Raw genomic sequence first — 22,899 nt, forward strand, 5'->3', positions numbered from 1 at the left:
AGTTACTGCAAAATCAGAACTCACCACGGGAGGAGAAGCTGGAGCCCGTTCTGTTTTGTGGTTTGCTTGTTTTTTGCTGGAGTGACTAGGATGGAAACTTGAAGTGCTACAGATTATCTCAGGAGTCAGACAAGATTTCCTTTAAAAGTAGCTCTATAGAAACACTAGAATAACTAGGGCTATCATCCCTTATTGCCTGGAATAGATGCTATGTGCTACCTCTGAATAGATGGTGTCCTGCCTGAGAAGGTCTGTGGCTCTCTGGATGAACAAGTATAGCTTTTCCTAGAGTGACTCCACCTTACATATGTAGTTTGTTGTGATGCATAGGAGTCAAATACCTTACTAGGATGGAATACCCAGATGGTTCCCTTCTTAGCCTCGCAAGCTGCTCTAATGTTTTGATTTCAACCATCACGTATATTTCATGTTTACTGACTGCAAAAAGTGGTTGTGTGTCCTCCTGTGTCAGTTACCAGAACCTGTAAATTCTGACATTTCTGTACAACAGTGTCCTAGGTTCTATGTACATTTCCTATTGTGTGTGAAATGCAACAGCTATCCTCTGAAAAGGAAAAGAATTACAAAGTGGGTTCCTCAGATGTTATTACTCACTTTTCAGCTAATATGGAATGATGAAGTGTACTTTCATTGGCCCTTCTTCTCAGAAACCTGCACTTAGCATCCTTGCATCCAATGTAATCCTCTACCAGTTTAGCATGAAGCAGGGTGCTTGATTTTATTTGCAAATAGTACTGTGGGCTGCATGAAACAAATATCTAGATCCATGTCAGTCTGCTGTCATGGGTCAGTTATGGGACTGAGAGAGTTTTGGTCACCTTGGTGGATGAGCTACACTAGGAACTGGACAGGGTGTGTGTGTGTGTCCCTGCTAGATCTCTTGATGCTTTTGATACCATCAAGGATAGTATCCCTTTTTTGGGTTGCTTCACAGGAATGGGACTTGAAGGCACTATCCTGCAGTGGCTCTGGTCGTTCTTGAAGAGGCAAACTCTGAAGGCAGTGCTGGGGAACTCTGTTCATATGCCCTGGCCAGGGCTTTCTGCTGTCACTCACACTACTTATTTTCATTCTACATGAAATCTCTGGGAAAGATTGTCCAAAGTTTTGGAGTGTGGCATCATCAACTCTCTCTCTCTCTCTCTCTCTCTCCTTCCCATCTAATTCCAAGGAAATGGTTTTGACTCTAAACCGATGCCTGATATCTGTAGTGGACTGGATGAGCTTCCCCAAGATCTTTATCTACCAGAAATTTACCTGTGAGAAAGAAGACTGAAGCCAGATCCTGTTTCAATGAAGACGGTTACTTTGTTTTGTTTTGAGTTTGAGGTTCTTGCTGGTGTAGCCATTGTATTTTATAAAAAGCATAAGCTTCTTTTAGAGTTGAAAAACAAGCTATAAGATCTACCAAACAGAGGGGGGAAAAATAAACACATATCTTCTAAAGAAACGACAAGACAGACAACTGTTCACTTTTGTCGGCGAGCCTGTTTGAGGAAACTTGAATTGGGTCACAATGAATTAGCACAAAAAGGCAAAAAAAGTTCAGATGAGACCCAAGTACGGCTACTTGATAAAACTACTTATCTGAGTAGAATTTTGCAGCTAGCTTGAACTGGCTTTTTGTTGCAAGTTCCATGAAAATCTGTGGACAATGCAATGTGTACACACAACATGTTCTGGCTTGCATTAAGATAGAATCGTTTTTATTGACAGCAAAAAATGACCTCCAGTGGAGGCTTCTATCAAGGCAGTGAAGGATGTACTCTATTGATTCCAACTCCCTGTTACACTCTCTTGAATCATGCTTTTCTGAAGAGTTTCCTGAACACTACAGAATGGATTTGGAGGTATGCACAAGATGGCTCCTTCCCCATAACCACCCTGTGTGTGTACTGCTTGTTCTCTTCCTTTGTAGTTGAGGAAATGATATTAAATACAGTACTTAAGGAAAGAAAATGGCCAGGAGATGTCTTCAAGGTAGATTGCCCATATCTGTAACTCAGTTCTGCAGTACTGTCAAAGCATGACAACTGGTAGACTGTAAAAGCTGAAATTCCTCCCAGGTTGTTCAATGCTATATCCTCTAATGAGGACATATTTCCTGGCTGCAAGTGCTACTTTGGTTGTGAGACATCCAGGCCAAGTGTGTTTCCTTATTTACAACTGAAATGTCAAAGGAAGTGTACATGTACCTCAGGTGAACCACAGAGAAAGAGGGAGGCAGAGGACATCTTATCTGAGAGCTTTGTCGAACCGATTTTAATCTGCAAGGGAGGCCCCAAAATAATTTCACGAACGTCAACTGAACCCTTGCTACCTAATGCCAACCATCATATTAGAACAAATTCTTCAATTTTTGCATGCATGCCTTTTAGCCCTAAATAATTACAAAACGGTTTGTTTCTTTGACAGGAGAACAATGCAAGAAATTTTCCGCTTCCCTCAGCATTCAGACTCCATTGCTGATTTCTTCCACCACCGCCCCCAGAGGAAGCCCAGATACATGAATCAGCAGTTGAAAACCGCAAGCCACCTCTTCCTCACAGTCAGTTCCTTGCTTTCTTGCTTGTGTCAGTGTGTAGAATTCTTAAGAATAGCAGCGACTAGCAAGTTTATATTGATTCTGCTCTCCTATAGTGGCAGCAGAAGCAGTCGCAGTTCCTCTAAACTGCCTAGGTCTAGGAAGTCCTCATAAATGCCCTTGTTTGGGAGAACAGAGGCACGTGGCATGTGGGATATACCAAGGAGGAGAAGGTACCTTCATAACACAAAGCACCTATTAAAAAATGACCAATATTTCCAAGCCCTGACTAATATTTTCCTGTCTTCAGAGTCATATTTTGTTCATCAACTCAGTGTTTTTGGGGTGAAAGATGGAAGACACATCCTTTCTGCTACAAATTATACTTAATAATGTGGCCTTTATTTGCTTCTTTCACTTGAGCATTATATAATGGATGCATGTATTTCAGCACAAAACTAGATGCAACAGAACAGCCATGTGAACGTAATCTATGTGTCTGTCCTGTTTATATATAAATTTGAGTGAATATTTCATACTAAACATGAAAGAGCACCCTCCCACCCTGTCTTGGTGTCCTGCATTGCTTTTAAGCCAACTTCTTCTTGCTCAGCTCAAAAAGCAACAGGTTTCAATGAGGTATGTGTGGCAGAATTTCCTTCACCCCTGTTTTATATGTAAACTGGTACTCAGGTGCCCACACATGTCTAGCTGAGCCTCAAGATCATCATCTTATTATCTCTTTTAAAGCAATATTTACCATTCTGGTAAGTCGTATTCTCCTTATCCTTTTGAACAAAGTTATCTGAAATTACTGTACTAAGGAGATCAGGACTCCATTTGCATTAGAGTCTTCTGTCAAAAGTAATATTTGACAATTTCCCTTCCAAATCTTCATACATTATAGTGGTGCTTTCTAGAAGTACACAAGAAAATGTTTCATTATTGCAGTCATTTTTATTATCAAAACTCTTATTCTATTATCCATTCATTAAGATTACACTCATTGGGTTATCGATCTGTTTAAATCACATTGAATTCATATGCCATATATTTTTCTTTCTTTCTGTTGCCTGTAAAGGTTGCAACACAGGCTCCCTCTAAGCGGATCCCCCCACACAGGCAAGAGAAGTTTCCCAGAACAACTCAGAGGCTGCATTAATGACAGCCATGGATATTGCATTCTGGAGATTAACATGGCAGCCCACACAGATGGCCACCAATTCTTATCATGAGCTCAGTTCCCCCTGCCAAAAAGTACTGAGTCTTTGGGTAAATGGGAAAATAAAATAGGAGCAGCCATAGCAGTGTGGGAATGATTCATTTGGCCCACTGTTTAATGCAGACTTAATTTTATTCCTTTTTATAACTAATACAGACACCAAAATTCAGTTATTCTTTCATATTTGCATCTCAATAGTGGATTTCTTCAGTCAAAACACATGTGCAACATGTATTCTATGGAAAAGAAGATACACAAAATGCAACTATTGTTGAAAACAATGTTTAACATTCATTACATCAAGAAAATAGTGTGGAAAAATGGTGTCTATTTGCGAAATGCTACATTTCCAAAAGTGTGTCATGTCCCCACAGGAGAAATCCTCTTTGAAGGACAATCCAGAACCCCATAAAGTTGCATGACATAAAGAAGACTGCCTCTAAAGACCCTCAAGGGAGAACCTGGCAGAACTGTTTTGTTATTCGTCCATGGAAAGTAAACATGGACTTAATAACAAATCTCATTGTTGAACCATTTGTCCCTAAGGAATACCATTGTGGGAGGGGGAATGGGTTAATCGGAAAGAAGTGTGTATTCCTTTTAATATCAATTTTTGACTATTATTCCAGTACTAATAATACTCTTAATAATGATGATAATAATAACTCGAATAACATGAATACAGTAAGAACAAATGCTTACCAAAGTAGTCCTGGGGAAAAAACTAAGATTGTATAGCAACTTAGAAGGCTACTTTTATTTTAATTCTTTGCATGTGCTACTCCTCCTATAGCACCCATCACAGTGTACCTGAAAAACTATAGAAAAATTCAAGGATAGCAAACTTTTCAAAGCAAATGGAACAATATGGATTATATGCATGTGCCGGACTCATTAAATTAACAAGGCAGAGATGACTGAGTCTGCCTGTGTATGGCACACACACCTGACAAAAAATCAAACTCTTGATGTGCAAAGAAATCCATGAAATATACTGTCATCACTCTTCTGTCTTGGGGCTCAACTTCATGTTGCAATGCTTCTATTTTTCCGTTAGGTTTAGCATGCTTGAAAACAATTTAAAAAATTTGCCTACATGATGTATGTGTAAGGGAACATTGTTTATGTCAGAAAGCAAGTTTTTTTAAACACCCACAGGGAAACTGTTTATTTTAATCAATTCCAATCACCTTTTTAAAAAATTATTTTGGCATGTGTGCTTGCCTGGATTGAGTTGAGTCTGTGGAATTTGTTAAGTATCAGATGCCAGGATCACAGGTTTTGGTCTACAAGGTACCCTGCAATCCAAACTATTATATATATTCATTCTATCTGTAACATTGATCTAGCGCTATGCCACTTTGAAATACATTTTAAAAATTCAATTATGAAAAATGAATAAAATGAACAACAACAACAAAAGATTTACAGCAGTAGTAAACAATTCTCTACAGAGGACAAGAACTCCACAGCAGAAGAAAAAGGGTTTTAGGCATGATGAGGAAGCCAGAAAAATCAGCAATTGGAGTGCCAAGGTGCCAATAAAAAGCAATGATTTTAAAGCTTGTGTAGCCACCTTGCTATGCTATGAGTACATCCTAGTTAACTTGGTGGGATGTATGTCTTAGTAATATACACATGCTGTAAGCGAATATTTTTCAGTGAGTATAAAACTACTTGCTACTACAGGTTTAAAAACAGACTGGTTCCCCTTAGAGATTAGATGCATAAAACAAGCTGCTGCTATGAGCTCATGTAAAATATTGGACTAGATCTTTGATAAGTATATGTTGTTGTATATGCAAAGGAATAGAATGAATATACTGGATGAGCTGCAAGCACTGAGGCAGACTGGTTTTTGCATGGTAATGGAAACTACTGTAATGTTCCCTGCATTTCTTAGGCTTAAACCTATATATCTTTATTCAGGAGTAAATCTCCTTGTGGGATTTAACCTCAAATGAGCAGGCACAAGATTCTAGCCTTATTTCCTTCAAGATATCTGGCCTCCCAGTCCCTTTTTCCTTTGACTACAGTTCTTAGGAAGGCTTGGAACAGTATTCCATTTCCCATACCTTGAAATCAAACAAAAAGTTTGTTAAAACAAGGGTTACAGTAAGTTTTGCCGTTCTGCTCCTGGAAGATGCCATTGTGCAGCTGGGTCAGGCAAAAGGCACAGACAAAGTGCTCTGGGTGGAACCTGTGACCCACGGCACTGACACAGCGTCCCACGATGGGCTTTCCACAACCCTGGCACACGGTTCCCTGGTGACGGTGGAAGTGGAGTTCACAGTATGGGCGGCCATTTAATTCAAAGAAGGAGCCATCATCAAAACTGCAAAAACAGTCCTGAAAACAGAGGAAAGATGAGTCAGAGCATAAAAAAACCTTATTGCGAGTGACACACAAACAAGGTAATTGCCAGGATATGAAGAAGCTATGAAATGATTAGTCAAACATTGCAATGTGTGAACATAAGGACTAGATGGTGATTGCAAACCCAGTGACTTGCTATACCATGATATATTAATCTTTCTCCTTGCTATCCTTACACAGTTACAGTCATGGAACCCATTGGGCGTTGAGCCTGTTAGACAAAATAATAATCCTTATCGTCACAGTGGCAGCTTGCTGGAGTCTGAGTTACAGGAATAATATTTTACTGGAATTGTAAAAGCAATGGAAAATTCTATTGTAAACATTTATCCTGGTACATCAGACCCCTATTATTTGCAAGCCCTGCAAAAGAGAATATTGATAAATGGATGGCGGCAGATCAGGGTATAAATAATGGCCAGGAAAGATAGTCAGGGCAAGGAAAAAAGGGCTAGGAGAACCCTGTTAGAGTGTAAAAACCTCGGTTAGTGGAGGGATAAGATCCTCTCTCTCCTTTTTTACTATATATGATTCTGTACTTGCTCTAGTTTATTAATTACATAATCTATTAAAGAACTTATACAGATGAAAGTTAATTTTTCCTAATTTAGTTGAAATGTTTTTGTAATACCTTTTAATTAAGTCTTCGTTGCACTAACTAAAGAGCTCAGTAGATAACTCAATGGTTTAGGTATCTGACTGTGGAGCCTGAGGTTGGGAGCCCAATGCTCCACTGAGTTTCCTTGAAAAAGATCTAGCCTCTGAAGCCAACGGGCAACCTGCACAGTCCCAGGGATGCCCCCAGAAGAAGGGAAGGGTAAACCACTTCTGAATATTCCTTACCTCAAAAATCCTGGAAGGGGTTGCCATAAGTCAGAACTGACTTAATAATGCAAAATTATTATTATTTACACTGGAATGAGGTGTTATTATCTTACTTTGAAATACCATATTAAACTTTATTAGAGTACTTACTGATATTTTCCATCTAGTTTATTCAGCACTCATAGTTATATTCCTAAAACATTATATTAAGTTTTGTAATCATATTTTTGAATATTCAGATACTTGGAAAAAAATAGAACCCATTTGTATCTGCGTGTGTGTGCCTGCTTAATAAAAAGAAGAAAATTTCTGTTTATCTGCCTTGCACGGGGCAAAAAAGTTAAAGGATATTCAGAAGAAGGGAGTAAATTGTACAAAGTTCAAAACATTCCTCTGGTTTATTCTGGATTTAAACATATTGGGGTAAATGCCACCTGTGGTAAACACAGGGTTCTGAGTTTTCTCCAGAGGTCTATAAAGTTTTGTAAGTCTCTTGGTGAACTATTCATACATGTGATTGCACATGTCCCCACGTGCGCTGCTGCCCCTTTGTGCATGCATGTGCCCCCTGAGCGCCCCCTGCCCCTTTGAGCATGCCAGCAAGTGCACGCCTGCACGAGCACCCCCTGCCCCTTCACACATGTGTGCGAGTGTGCCCGTGCGAGTACACCCCCCTTTGCGCATGCATGCAAGCATAGAGGGGTGCCCTGCCTTCCCCGCACACAGACCCCGTCCTCCCCCAACCGGTCCGTGGTGTCAAAAACGTTGGGGACCACTGGGTTAGGGTATTCTGGGAGTTGCAATGCAAAAAAGTAACTTCTTAAAGCTGTTCCCAGAATAGTCTCTAACTACAGAGAATTACTCTGTATACTTACACCACACACAAAGCATTCAGGGTGCCAGACAGCATTCAAAGCTGATAAATAGTGATCGAACACGGGCTTGTCACAACCTCTGCACTTCAGAGAAAAAAGGGCCAGGAAATCCTTACGGCAGTATGGCTTCCCATCCTTCTCATGGAAACCTATGGAGGGAGATACGGAAAGATAAATGGGGATCATTTACCATCCATCCCTTTGTCTGTGTTACAGCAAGCCGCATCACAATAAACTAGTCGGTTCAGCTCCTAAATATTGGAATGGTTAGCAGACCACCCTTCCTTGTTTGAAAAGAAATCATACCCAGACTTCTTATTCTGAGAAAATGGAAAAAAACTAGTGTTTATTAGACAAATATATTGAGATAGGAAAAATTATAGGAATCTACTCTAAGTAGGATGGGGTAGAGATGCAGGGAGTCATGGCTGCTCCCCGTCTCTCAGGTACAAAGCTAAGCTGTATTTAAACTACACAGTTACCGCAGGCTGATTCCACTTTAACCACCATGGTCAGATCCTACAGAACCCGAGAATCTGGAGTCTGATGAGGAACTTAGAATTATCTGCCAGAAAGCTCTAGGGCCTTTCCCTGATGGACAGCAGAGGAGTGTAAGTGAGCAACTGCAAATCCTGGCATCCTATAGGGCAGAGCCATGGCAGTCAAAGTGGAATCAGACTGCTGTAACTGTGTTATATAGTGACACCCATGAAAAGGATCAAGAAGGAATGCAAGAAGGAAGAGAAGTGACATCAGCTACTGTAAAGGTATCATTCTAGGTTGAAAGAAAGTCAGCCCAGGTGAGCGTCCAAGACACTTGAGGACATCCATCTCTCTCTCCTGTATTCCATTATGCATCTTCTTCAGTACAAACGGTGTTGTGTCCAACCACCTCCACTCGTGTTTGGAGAAGATGGGGAGAAAACGATCGTTACTCTACTATATCATCTTCGGAACCATGTAGTGAGTTATTAGTTTGAAAGCTTTGGCACAACGCAAGGTCTTCTATACCCAAAATTGTTTGACCATACCAGTTTCAATTTGGCTATAGTAGCAAGAAACAAATACGAGGCATACACAGAAAACAAGAAGTTCAGTTCCTATTTTCTGGCAGCTCTTGTAACCAGCCTGTACGAATTATGATGGACTGAGTGGAAAGCAACCCACCAGCCACAGTTCTGGTATTGCCACCCACCTAAACTGAAATTTTAAAAAGCATGTTATCGCTTCACAAGCTACACAATATGGACTTGTTGATTGTGCTCCGCTGTTCATAGGTTGCCATATTACTTGATTCATCAGGTTTTACCCAGAGCCAAACAGTACCCTCTGGGACCATCACTTGGTTTGAATTCCAAATGTAAATTTTTAAAAAGGAAATCTCTAGCTCTTACAGAACCAAAAATATAAATAAAACATGCAGTTGCTGCTTGGGCCAATTGCTTTGCAAGAAATAAAACTTTCAGTGTGATGAATGAAAGAGTGACAGTTTGACAGGATATCAGGCAAAATCCAAAGAAAGAAAACAAAACAAAACAAAAGTAAACAAAACGTGTGGCATCTTAAAGAGTAACTGTTACATTTTAATGCAGCTTTCACGGACACATCCACTTCGTCAGACATGGCAACAGAATGAAATGTTGAATGAAATATCATTTTAACAAGTAAAACATATTAAATATTGATTGGCTCTTGGTATGATACATCTGCATGGAGTAATTTATGGCCTCTGTTCTTTAGGGTATTGTTCTAAACTATCCTTCAGGAGACAGAAAACAGACACCCAGCCTGAGCAAGGATTGGGGGTGTGGGGGAGAAGAGAGAGGAAGAGCACGTGTGTTGGGGTGGGGTGGAGTTTGAAGACTGGGGATTATTTTAAAAAATATATAAAAGTAAATAGGAAAGTGAAAGAAGATAGCAGAGGAATCACATGTGCTCAAAGGGGAAAACTCTCAATATTCCTTACATTGACAGTTTTAACCTTTGAGCCTTCTGATAAGAGATGGGCTTGGTAGTTATGAAGAAAACAACAGTGGCAATAGATAACAGCAGAAGTATTACATTTGGTAATGGCTTAAGAAACCTGGGCTTATATTTAGCCCATTTATATGGGTGTCCATTATGAGTATAAATTTTATCTCTGTATTATTTATTTGCTAGGGTTCTAAAATAGTGACCTTTAAATGTTCTACAGAGTGTCCTGGTGACAGGTTCCTACAGGTTTCTCAATACAAGACTCATCCTCTCTCAACTCATGGGCCAATGTTGCAGTTGTGGAAATGCCTGGTCCTGGCTGATCTGCAGATATCTGAAATCTGTTTGCAAAGCTGCCTGCCAGCAGTCCTGATCCTATTGGCAGTGACCCTGTGGTGATTTTTGACAATTAAACTCTCCTCCCCCAGCCCAGCCCAAGGGCAAAAGGGAGCCCTAGAGAATCCTGGAACCTAAACTGGAATGATAGGAAGCTTTTAATAAATTATAATTACATTTTATAAGTGGAAAATTTATCAGCTTCTGCCATGTACATTTATGGCAACAGAATTTTGCCAAATGAGAAGTAAATTATGGCTAGGGATTGTAGGCATTGCAGTCCCCTAAAGGAACTTTTCCAAGCTGAAATATGATGGGTCTTAGTGAGCTTCAAAAAAATAAAAACAAGAACAGATTATGTTTTGTCTTCCACAGACTCCTCAGAGCTTTGCTAGGTGCTATCCTGAGGAAAGGAAGAACTGAGAAAAGAAGACCACGCACACGCACACACACACACACAAAATTAAATACAACAAATACTCATCATCCCTGAGCATTGGCTTTGTTGGCTGATGCTGATGGAAGCTGGAGTGTGATCACACCTGTAGGACTACAGTTCCCACTCCCATCAAAATGCTGTCTTCTCAGGGTAGGGGTGCCCTAATTGGCTCAAAGAAAGGAAACAGAAGGCATCCTCACAGGAATGGAGAGAAGAGGAAACCTTTAAAGGTACGCTGAATATGACTCTATGACCCAATATACTGCTACAAAACAGATAATGATTCTTTGATGGCAAATGAACCACTTTATTAAGAGAACTCCAGCCGATCTGCCTGGCTTAGTCTCAGATACTGTGTGTTTTTCATACCTAAACTAGATTTATCATTGCAAAATTAGAGAATCTTGGTTTTATTAAGATCAGCCTCCTCAAGCACCACCCTAAAACATAATATAACCAATACAGATGACTTAGATTGTCCATAGTATCAGCCAGCTACAGTAATCCAAATGGATTAAGATAATAATCTGGTACAGGGCAGTCATGGACTGGTCATGGTAGGGTCACATATCTTGCTGAACTCTTGTGGTGACAGTTCTTCTTAAATGTTTACAGCTGAAGAGAGGAAAAAAAAATCTGAGATTGCACAAAGCAATCCAAGGTTATGAAACAACTGCCAAAGAGTGAACATTTCTGAAAGTTACTTTTAATAGTACAGTATGAAGCAATAACAGTGGAAAGCAGTTCTCAAGAGAAGCTGCCACCGATGACAAATAATGGTTTGAGGGAAAGGAACAAGCCCACTTAGGAGTCTAGGGAGGAGGTATGGGTCGCCCACAAAACTTTCTATGCTCCAGTTCTAATTAGCAGTTTGGGGACTTGAGCATACTGCTAAGTGCTCAGCCATCCGCTGGAGAACCAATTACTGGAGCTGGGCTCCTGGGAGCGCATTAGCACCAGTCTGTGATCAAAGTCCCACCGGGAACATGAGTGTGTTTATGGTCTTGTGAGGGTTATTTGCACAGAAGGAAAATAATAAGTTTCTGTGACGTACTATCTGGTTTGGGAAAGGGAGAGAATTCAAATACACCCATCTATCACTATTCTACGTCCTTCGTGGACTTATTCCTAGGAGAGAAAAACAAAGCATTCAAAGAGAACAATTATGACAAAGGCCACTGACAGACAAGGGCCTCTGCTGACACCAGTGATTCCTTTGTTGGAAGCCCTCAAGAACGTCACTGTAACATTTCCACCAACACTGAAAACATGCTCCTTACACATTAGAAACAGTGCTATGCGACATAAGCCAACAAATCATCAATGAAGCTGGCTCTATCCTTACAACATGTCACTGTGAGCAAATGTGGTGATTTCTACATGATGAGTTGGATCCAGAGTTAGTTGTGCCTTGAATAGATCCTTTGAAATAAATGAAACCAGTTAGTCACAACTAGCCTCAGCCCCCTAGTTTTCTGGGCCTGTTCTAAGCATGACTAGGCCTGGACCCAACCAAATGTTTTTCCGTTTTCAAATTTGTTGAAATATTGAGATGTCACCATTCTTTCCTGTTTCAACTGATCTGCTTAATGCTCGAGATCAACTTCCCCTTTCATCTTGTGCCCGGTTGGGGCTAATATTGTAAGCAGGATTAGGCCTAAGAGTCTCTTTTTCTCTGCTGAATCAAGACCATATTGAAACAAACTAGATTCCACATTATTTCACATGGTTCATAATGTGTACCTCTTAGTTTAAGAACTCACTTGTGAAATTAAATACCAAGGAGATAATATTTTGCCACCAATAACCCCAGACATGTGCAAAAATGAAAGGCTTAAAAAAATAATCTAAAATTCCTCTTTGTTGGCCAGAACCCAATAAGCTGCTTCCATGGACAGGGTGGTTTCTGTCAACAGAACTGAGTGGGGCAATTCTTCTCTCTCTGCAGTACCCAGTACAGCCCCAGAACTTACTCCATTGGGCTGGGAAATTCTCAGGAGCCATTTTTTTGGGGTTGCATGGAGGACAGGAAGGAGAGAAAGGCCTCCTGTGGCAGCTGAGCACTGGACATGACATCAGGTGGAAGGCTACACAAATATTCATATAGAGGGGAATAAGAAGTATTGCAATGGCAAATGAGCCTAAAATGAGACTGGATTTGTGCAAAGTGTCCAAATGGTACACAGCACAACCCTAACCATATTTAGGGAGAAGTAAGTCCCATCCAGCTCAGTGCCAGTGACTCCCGGTATTTAAAAACTGCAGCCACAGTTTGTAAAGCACTGCAGAAAACAACAGGGTTTTGATGAGGCAGTTTTAGTAGGATGGGGGGGCAGGGAGACCAGGAGACAAAGTTTCAAATGGCAAGTACATCAGGCTTGAAAGAGACATTTCTGTGAAATCATCCCCCGTGTGAGGAAGCATGCGATGGCCAAGAGAAGGGACACAGACTTTGGGAGACAAAGACACACCTGTATCGTCAAACACTTTCCCACAGTGAGCACAAAAGAAATGCTCTGGATGCCAAGTTCGGTCCATGGCTGTGATGATTTTCTGCAATGAACAGGAGAAAGGGTCATGTCATTTGACGGTGAGACTGGCAAGCCTTGATGGTTCAAAAGGCAAGGGCAGGGAGGAAGAGCAAGGCAAGGGGCTCTGGATCAATGATAAGGAACCCTTGGCAAGGGGAAGCTGAAGCTGCAGTGACTTACCTCTTGGATGGGTGCGGTACAGTAAGCACAGCGAGGGGAGAAGAGCTGGTGGTAGTCCTTTGGGCAGTAGGCCTTGCCTTCCCGCTCATAGAAGGGGGAAGAACCCACTTCCTTTCCACAATGGGCACAGAGGAAATGTTCAGGGTGCCAAGTCTTTCCCAGCGCTGTAATTACCTGGAAATACCGGAAATACCAATTAGGATCTTATAGATGGTACAGCGGTCGCGGCGGCAGTGGCAACAAGGTGAGAATGCACATGCCACCACAAAAGTTTTGAATTTGGACTAAATTCCACATGACTTTAGACTGAACAACAAAAACAGCAATCCCAACCCTGATCCCTCTGCAGGTTTATTCCAGCAATGGGAACAGGCCCTTAGCTAGTTAACGAGAGCTAGGAGTTGATTATCTCTCTCGTCCCGAGAATGTTTCTCTCATAAACAAAAACGTTCTTATTTTCTTAGAAAGGAGAGTGGACACAATTCCTTTACAAAGGGGGAAGTGTGCTTAGATAATCATTCTGAATTTCAAAGGGCTGAATCTACAAGTTAATGTTGATCCAGTACTGCTGCAAGAGGACTTTCCAAGAAGGACAAAGCTTATAGGACAGTTTGCATGAGAACAGGTCCCTTCCTTCTACCTGAGGAGAACCTGAACAACCTGAAGAGCATGGCTCTGATTTTGATCTGTATCAAATCAGTAGCCTTTCATAACAACCCCTGTGGGATGGGTTCGGAAAGTCAGATTCCCAGATTCATAATCCACCCTCTCAGTCTCACCTTTCCAGCTATTGGTTTGTTGCAGGAGGCACAGTTGCCTTTAGGCACAATGGACACCCCAAGGCCTTGCATGTCATGAGTCAGATCGTTCAACATGCTGTCTAGTTTATTAGCGGTGTTATTTCCTGTTGGTAATGGCTGCCCCAAATCTTCCTGTCCATCTGAGATCTGCAAGACAAGCAAATGACCAGAGAATAGGAACATCCAAACTATTGCACCAACCCGTAGTGCATGTGTGTGTGTGGGTGTGCACACACACATATGCATGCACGCATGCGCGCACACAGACAGACACTATTTCCTCCTTTATATCTTCTTCTTTCCAATTAGAAGTCCAGTCACTGATACCCAGACAGACCACAGGGTCAATGCACTGCTGATGCCAAGAAATAAACTAGCATTTTCTGTCCTGAAATTTGAATTGTGCAACACATCCTTCTGTTTTCAGCTGTTAATTTTAACTACCCTACTTGCCCCTCTTCCCTTCTTTAATCCTTATCTTCTCTTTCCTTTTAGGGGTTGCTGCCTTATCTCCTTTGGGAAGCAGTTTCATTATGCCCTTTCCCACTTTTCACTTAGTGATTTATATACAGTACCTTTCATTTATTTTTATTTATATATTTTAGTATACAGTTGAATTCTTTTTTAATAAAAAAGCTCAAAGTAGTTTAAACCAGAATTTTTAAAACAATAAAATATCTGAAAACATAATGAGAAAATAAAACAAGGAAATGCACAGCAGCAAGAAGGAGAGATAAACAGACATGTTACACGTGGTGAAATCAAACTTTAACAAAAACATTCCATTCTTTCTACTTGGCAGGGCCTCAGTGCTTTGTGTTGGTCATGCTTCCATGTTATCTTCATTTATATGATTCCTCAAAACCTCTGTAAAGCCTCTTCTGGCCCCTCAAGACTTTTTCTGTGTTGTACAGTTTCTGGCCCTTGGGGAAAACAGTGGGCACTAGAAAAAGCTGTGCTAACCTCCCTTATTACATCCCAAACTTGCCTACTAAATCATATCTATTATCTGACCCATTATTCTGCCAAGACCATTTCCAGGGTTGATGGGCCTAAACGTTATTTGTTGCCCCATCACCATATCCCTCCCTCTCTCCCCCCATTTCCTTCCTGGTCATTAGGAACCTTTCCCTTCATATTTCTTCTATTCAGTCTACATCGTAGAATGTGTATGCACTGAATGATGCCATTTTGCTTCTATTCCTCAGCTGCTGGATTATGAATAGCACCACTCCTATTGTGCTTTGTAATAAGGGTGTCCTCTCAGCCTGGTGCCCATCAGATATATGGAAGCAAAATCTCTCTTGACTACCGATTGTGATGGCTTGGGTTGATGGGAGTCGAAACATGTAACATCTGTGTGGCATCGGGTCAGAGAATGTTGGTATAGCCTTGCCATGTTAAATATTACTGTGCATGAGACTCCTGCTTATCCTTTTGGAGGGGTCATTAGGGCCAGAGTATCCATGATTCACCTTAGACTGGAGTGTTCCCAAGGAAGCCAAAAGATCATCCAGCTGTTGAGCAGCTGAGGTTGAAGATGATGAAGAATGCAATGGCCGTGGAGTCAACAACTTGCTGCAGAGGAGACAAAGTGACATTTGTAACTTAAGGAAAGGAAGCAAATTATTGACTTCTATGAATAGTGTTCACCTTTACTCACTAACAGTTTTCAGTCTCAAAGACATAATTTGCAACATACCTGAACTCTTTTTTTTTTTTTAATTATCTACAGCACTGGTTCTTAACCTTGGGTTACTCAGGAGTTTTGGACTGCAACTCCCAGAAGCCTTCACCACCAACTGTGCTGACTGGGGTTTCTGGGAGTTGCAGTTCAAAAACATCCGAGTAACAAAGGTTAAGAACCACTGATCTACAGCTCTGTTCTGCAATCAGAGCACCATTTCAGTGTCTCTGCATCATGCAAACCCTTTTGGCAACTGTGTCAGTTCTCACCCAGCTCCCACCAACCTACATGGCAAGCTGCCGGTGTAGGTAGGACAATCTACCCAGTGAAATGGCAGACAAGATGGTGCCTTTAAAAATAATTAATGTGCAGTTTAGCGACAGAAGTTCTGCTTGAAAAATAAGCATTCCAAAGAAATTATGTAATGATAGGAAATCTAGTCCTTCTCAGAGCTTAGAGATGTTTGTTTTTTACTATATCTGCTAGGATTACCTAGTCAGCACTGCCATAATCATACTGTCCGAGGAATTCTTGGAGTTATACTCCATTCCCCCACCCGCCAGCCACTGATGGTCCTCCACTTTCTCATCTGCATCTCTTGACTGAAAGCAGGGGTGAGGTTTTCTTGAATTGTTGCAACCCCATAAACCCTGGTCAGCAAACCCAAAGGTGAGGGATGATAGGTGTTCAGTCCTATAATATCTAGATGGCTATAGATGCCCATCCCTGATCTAATCAGGGATTAAGCTGTTATTTCCTTGAAATACTGGAATAAGATTTTATTCATGGATGGTAATCACAAACCTACACTGTTTTTGGTGCTCTGAGCAATTCTGATATCCTTTAGAATGTAGGCAAAAGACAGTCAGAAAGTATATCTGTTTACAGTTCCAAAGTGGTTCTTTAACTTGTAAACAGTGTATTAACTGTAATCAAAAAAGCAACCAACAGAACAGTAGCAGTTGGGACTCAGGGAAGAACTGCAGGTTGAGATATTTAGTTCCCATTCAGACTGGAAGTAGCATAATTTTTTTAATTGAATTTTTCTCTCTTTGTCCTAAAAAAACTTCTGTGGGAATTCTACTGTGGGAATTCTAACTCTTCTGTGAATGTTAAGAATGAATGACATTTTATCTGAATTGAGATAACTTCATCTTGTATATGAATTACACTGGAATCATATAGTAATTTACATCAAAGTAAGTCCCTTTGGCCCAGATACAGCATCTAGACTCAATGGTGCTTTATCAACCATCTACTGCAGCCTTTAATGTAATTCCAAATACATTTTCAGAGAACAACAGTTTAGAAGCCACACAGTTTTGATAGTTACACGCAGAGGGCTCCCCCCAGAAAATACAAAGCACAAGAGTCCACGAAACTTGAAAACTGTTTTGCATTCTTGCTGTTGCATTTACCTGTAAATATTGTCACCACCTGCTTCCTGATGTTGAATACCATGTGCAGGTTGTGCCTAAGAATACACAAAGAGCAGATATTCAAGAGAAAGTTGCTTCTCTCCCCACTCCTTACCCAGTCACCTAAATAGATCCTACTCCCCCTATACAGTACTGTTAATTAGGTAATTATTTTCTGTCAGCATTTTGTGCTATCAAGTCACGTTTGACTTCTAGCAACCCTAAGAGTGTTTTCCACTGAGATATTAAAGGAGTGGTTATACCAGTGCCACCCCCACCCTCACTGAGTTTCCATGGCCAAGTGGGGATTCAAACAAAAGTCTCCTGAGTTCATGACATTGTCCACCAGATCACACTGGATAGCTCCCTTTCCATCCTAGTCCTGTAGATGGAACTAGCAGGCTTGCATACTAACAGATGTGTAGCCAATTTCCTTAAGTAATAATCTGTCATTAGGATGGTCTCTGATATTCATCCCAAGCAGCTGTATTTCTTGCAAAGCCAACTAGAACAATGGCCCGTCTGGACCAGATTTGCTGAACACTCAGCAAGCTGTCTCCAGCACCCCCAACTGAGGTGCTGCTTCTCAACCAGCTGCTATCTATTGGCCTTTAACCAGAGATGCCACTGAAGCCTGAAACTGGGCCATGGTGTCACATAAAGACTGACAAACATATAAGAAATGCTGGAAAATGGTTGTTGTGGGTTTTTCGGGCTCTTTGGCCGTGTTCTGAAGGTTGTTCTTTCTAACTTTTCACCAGTCTCTGTGGCCGGCATCTTCAGAGGTGCTGTCCTCTGAAGATGCCGGCCACAGAGACTGGCGAAACGTCAAGAAGAACAACCTTCAGAACACGGCCAAAGAGCCCAAAAAACCCACAACAACCATTAGATCCCGGCCGTGAAAGCCTTCGCGAATACAATGCTGGAAAAGATTCTACAGTTGCTTTGAATGATCATTCAGCAAATATTTAATCTTAATTTTACTTAGTTTTTTCCATATTTTAAATAAATAAATATCTGAGCCATATTTTGTACTTTGTGACTTTGGGACATCATTAATACAAGTCTGTTTCATCTAAAATCTTCAATAAATTAATATGTCAGTAATTAACCATTGGTGTGGAAAGGCCAAGGGCCAGAATTAATATTCTACTTGAGATGAATTAGGTTCCAGCCTTCTACAGCTTCCTAAGGAGACAGCAACATAAGCAAAATACCTTCTTTGCTTCTGGAGTAGCTCGTTTATTGTGCTGGGTGGCATTTTTATCTCCTGCTGTTGTTCCTGCTTTCACCTTATTGTCACGGTCAAGAAGAAAGCAAGGCTTTGAAGGTTCTGGGTCACTCACATTCAAACTCTCTGAAGTTTGCTCCAGTTCTGCCAACAACGCATCTGAACAGCGACAACAACAATAACATTACAGCTTGAATTATGGTGTTCCTTTCTTTCCGTATATACTCTTTCGTTTTCTCTATGTTTTGCTTACCATTTGATGGTTACACTAGATGCTTTAGCATGTTCTTAGAAGAGGTGCTCTCTCAAGTGGTGAAAGATATCTATTTGTCATATCATGTGGTTTCCCTTTTTTATATACTGTATCTAGCATTTAATGTACTTTGTCTTCTGGTTGGTTATTAGAATGTAAACATGACCTTGCTTTGAAACTTTTGGATGCATATATGACAGTAAAATGGATTAATCAAAGGATTACATATTCTCCTTAACATCTGTTTTGACCTTGAGATGGCTTTGACAACAAAAGATTTCCACTGCATTAGAAAAAACCCTGTTCCTTCTTAACAAGGAGCTACATGTGGCAACGAGAAGCTGCTTGTTGCAATCAGTCTGAATCAGTTTGAATCACTATTTTACCAGACTTTGAAAATAATCTGCTAGAAATTAATTTATTCCCCCAGGAAGAGTGCAATCTTGGGTACCAAAGATGGTTGAAAGTTGACTGACTTGACATTAAGTCAGCTGAGGCAGTGCTGAATCCAGACCCCTCCCAGTCTAGGAATACTGTACTGGATATTCATTACGATTACCTTGACCCTGGCTTACTTTGTGTTATCATGCCATGCGTGAGTCTGGCCTGAAGGGTGTTTGGATCTGGTGTAGTTCCACTCTTTCCTTGCCCCTTCCCTTCCCTGCTCTTTGTTGGCCTCTTCTGCCAGCTGATCTCAGCCAGTACAGCTGTGGTGCCAGCAGATCCAGTTGTCTTGGCAGGACTTTGGAAATTGTTCTGGCAAATGAGGCCTCTGTCAATTCTAAACTCACTGTAGCCTGCATATCTTTTGATTGCTCTGCTTGTTACCATTTTTGACACTGTATTTTAAGATTGTTATTTTACTAATCATATCACAATGACATTAAATTCTTTTACAAACATTTCACATGCAAGGTATATTATCAGAACTGGCCACTAGGGAGAGAGATAGATAGATATATAGCATAATCTTTGGTTCTCTCTAGTGGGCAGTTCTGGTAATACTCCTTGGAAACATGCATTTCTGGATTTTTTATTTAATATTTTCAGGCAGTGGATAAGTGTAGCCACAGGTACTGATTTTCATGGAAACTGTGGTCCTACTCTAATTTATTATTCACTCTTAGCCTTATGCAATAAATGTCCTTATCTACTGGCATGGTATCCCACAAGATATGATGTTATGGACATCCATATCTTTCTTTTGCTTGGGACTAAAATAGATGGCAAAATCTCCCATTTTTGCTTTCTCCCACCTTTGACTGTTTTAAGTTTTGCTAAAATATTATTTAAAAGAAGAACACTGATAAAATTCTGTTACATCCCTAATGAATAATGCTCATAAATGTCTAGTGTCTGCTTTTTGGTTAACTAGGAAACAGCTGGATCATTCGTCTTTTGAACTGGGTAAGTCAGCAGAGCCTGAAAAACTTACTTTTTTGGATGCCAATTCTCTAAATCCTGCATCCAGTTTAAAAAAAAACTTTCCCAAGATCTGTCATATTCAAGTTCTTACCCTACCTCAGCAGAGAAATCTTGATGCCACAGAAACCTGCTGCTACCATTCTGACTAGGCCAGAAAAAGAATGAAGCCAACTCACTCTCAGGGGGCAACTTGAGATTCCAGTAATAGGACAAATATAAGATAAAAGTCATTCCCAACCAGAACTGGTGGACTAAAAGAGCACATTTTCCCTCACAGTTCCTTCATGCAATGATAACTTCTGTTTAATTTGGGTAAGTTTGTGTGTGTTTTTGGTAGTGAACATTATTCTATCCTTCCCTCTATTTTTTTTGGCTCTAGTTGTTATTAAGTGTTTAATTTGCTTTCCTTCTTGGTTTGTCTGGGCATCCACATGCAAATATGTATTCAACTGAATTTTTCCAGGAAGTATATTTATTTTATTCATAAAGCAGGTGCAATATGATCATACTGCATTTTCAATTCATAATGTGCACATGAACGACAAACACGATTATTTTAATTGCCTGTTCCATTCATATTTGTATGAATGAAATAACTACAATACATTTCGTTTCTAATCCATTATGTATGTTCATTATCTCATCTTAAATAAATCAGTACAGTTTCAGTTCAACAGTTGCTATTAAATTATGTATCTCATCATTAGTTTAACAATCAGTCATGAGGCATCTCCACAGCGATAATACAAATCTTTTTGTTTGCTTTTACTTCCAGAGTTGTGCTTGAAGTAAGCCTGTTTCCCCTAACAGGATGACTCTCTTTGAGCCTGAAGATTAGAAGCAGGAGGCAGCAGTGCCACCCTGAGAGATGGACCTCCTGAAACAGGGTAGGCAGCCTGGGTCACCACCACCACCATCAAAGAAAAGGCACGGCATTATCTGGGACTACTTAGAGGTGAGAGAGGATCACCATCTACTTTGAGCAGCAAATGAACAGGGCTAAATTGCTAGGGCATTACACCAGCAGCAGCCTGCTTGATCTCTTTAAGAGGTGGCAGCATCTAACCTTCTTGCCCGGAACAAAGGTAGCAACATCCCAATGGCCAGCACTGCAAGGCCCAGCACAGAGGAGAAAAATAAAGAATGCTGAACCCACTGAGAGCTGCTCTGTTTTCCTCCAGCAAGAGGCACAGACAGGCAATGATGGAGAAGGTAGGTGGGTGAAATGTTTGGCCAGAAGACAGAGGTTTTGAATGCTAGCCAAGATCATTTAATGGCTCAGTGAGATGCTGGCACTAGATGACTTGATAGCCCTTTCAGTTCTTCTCAATGCAGTATTTTGGCCCAAAATGTTGGATATGCTCATAGGTGGTCTCCAAAACTGAGGAAAGGGTGGTTGGTTAGATGTGTGTAGCTGCTTCCTGTTTTACACTGCCCCACCTCTTTGCCTGCCCACCTCCCTGGTGTCCATCTAGCACGCACTCACACCCAATTTGCCTTGGCACTAAAATATTCTGATCAGCACATTTGGCCTTAGCTGCCTTTTCCAGGGCAGCAGTACGTATATTAATTCCAAAGCCTGGACCTTAGAGGTATTCTTCAAGGCTCTAAAATGGTGCTTCCCCCAAGCAGTGGGGCTCTGGCCATCTGGAAATATTATCTTAGATTTCTCCAGTGCCCAGCTCATCTGTGAAAGAATAAAACAGAACAAAACCAAAAAGTTATTGCCATTTTGGTTTTCCAGTGAAAGTCAATGAAAGGCTTGGAAATCTGAATTTCTGAATTGATTCAGATTTGGGGCCCAAATTAAATGGGGGTCTGGGTTTCCTTGGGTCTAATAAGACTCTAAACCAATTCAGGAAACCCATGCTCAGCCCTAGTTAAAAGGGAGGAGCTTTGATCTCTGCTGCATTTGGCTACCCATTAATGGCAATAATTGTTCTGTTGGAGGAAGTGGAGCTTTGTAGAACCAAAAGTGAGAGTATATACAAATCATGAGATACTTTTTAAAAATTGTCCAGCGTCCTCTCTATTACTCAAAGTATTGCAGCTTCAAACAACTGAGTTCCTTTCTTTAGTTTCCCAGTCCTCTTTATAGCTTGTCTGATTTCCAGCGATTTTGTTCTGCAGCTATCAGCTTCTCTAATGAACCCTCCACTATCTGCCAGATTGCTTATAATATTGGCACGATATCATATTGTCAGAAGCTTCTTGTTTGAAAAACGAATGAAGACAAGCTTCTTGTTGTATTCCTGCTTCTGTTGTGAGGTCTCCATTATTTCGGTGGCTCTGTTCCAGCTTGAGTTCACCTCTCCCAAACACCTGATTCAAATAAGGTTGTGGCCTTTCCCTCCACAAGGTCTTGTCCTTTAATAGCTGACCAAAGGCAAAAATCCAGCCTTTTGCAGTTTGTTTCTTGTTCTGGGGAAAGCTGTGCCTTATGAATCTTTACTTTTGTGTGTCTGTTAATGGCACAAAGCCTCTGTCAGAAAACATGGTTGCAATTCATGTGTGATCTTTTCACCTCCACCATTATTTCTGCCACTCTTCCCCCACATCCATGAAATAGAAGTGAAGATTGTCTTTCATACACTGCACTACGATTAAACACTCCTTCTTCCCATCTTTACCCTTTGGCTACAAAGGCTTACCTAAGTCATCCATTGCCTGGTTGCACAGAAGTCTCCTCTCCCCCACAGATCAAAGACTTTCCTGTTGAAGAAACCGAAGGGGAAATGAGCAAGATGGTGAATCTGTGGGGCAGCAGTTTGTGCAGCCTTCT

General features: G+C 40.9%; 1 protein-coding gene across 2 annotated transcripts; it reads right to left on the reverse strand.

Moving 5' to 3' along the window:
- Window positions 1-3,880: 3,880 nt before the first annotated feature.
- LPXN (leupaxin) lies at window positions 3,881-22,899 on the reverse strand. Of its 2 annotated transcripts, none has more exons than XM_072985441.2 (9): window positions 22,769-22,899; window positions 18,426-18,598; window positions 17,209-17,264; window positions 15,579-15,681; window positions 14,083-14,250; window positions 13,304-13,477; window positions 13,064-13,145; window positions 7,844-7,992; window positions 3,881-6,116 (listed from the first exon to the last, which is right to left on the reverse strand). In XM_072985441.2, exons 1-9 carry the CDS (start codon window positions 22,779-22,781, stop codon window positions 5,850-5,852), a joined length of 1,185 nt encoding a protein of 394 aa, XP_072841542.2. In that variant the 5' UTR covers window positions 22,782-22,899; the 3' UTR covers window positions 3,881-5,849. The 2 variants fall into 2 exon arrangements, with proteins under 2 accessions (XP_072841542.2, XP_072841543.2); XM_072985442.2 differs by having other exon boundaries at window positions 18,426-18,583; window positions 22,769-22,888.

The sequence above is a fragment of the Pogona vitticeps genome, chromosome 1 (assembly GCF_051106095.1).
Source record: "Pogona vitticeps strain Pit_001003342236 chromosome 1, PviZW2.1, whole genome shotgun sequence".
NCBI lineage: Eukaryota > Metazoa > Chordata > Lepidosauria > Squamata > Agamidae > Pogona > Pogona vitticeps.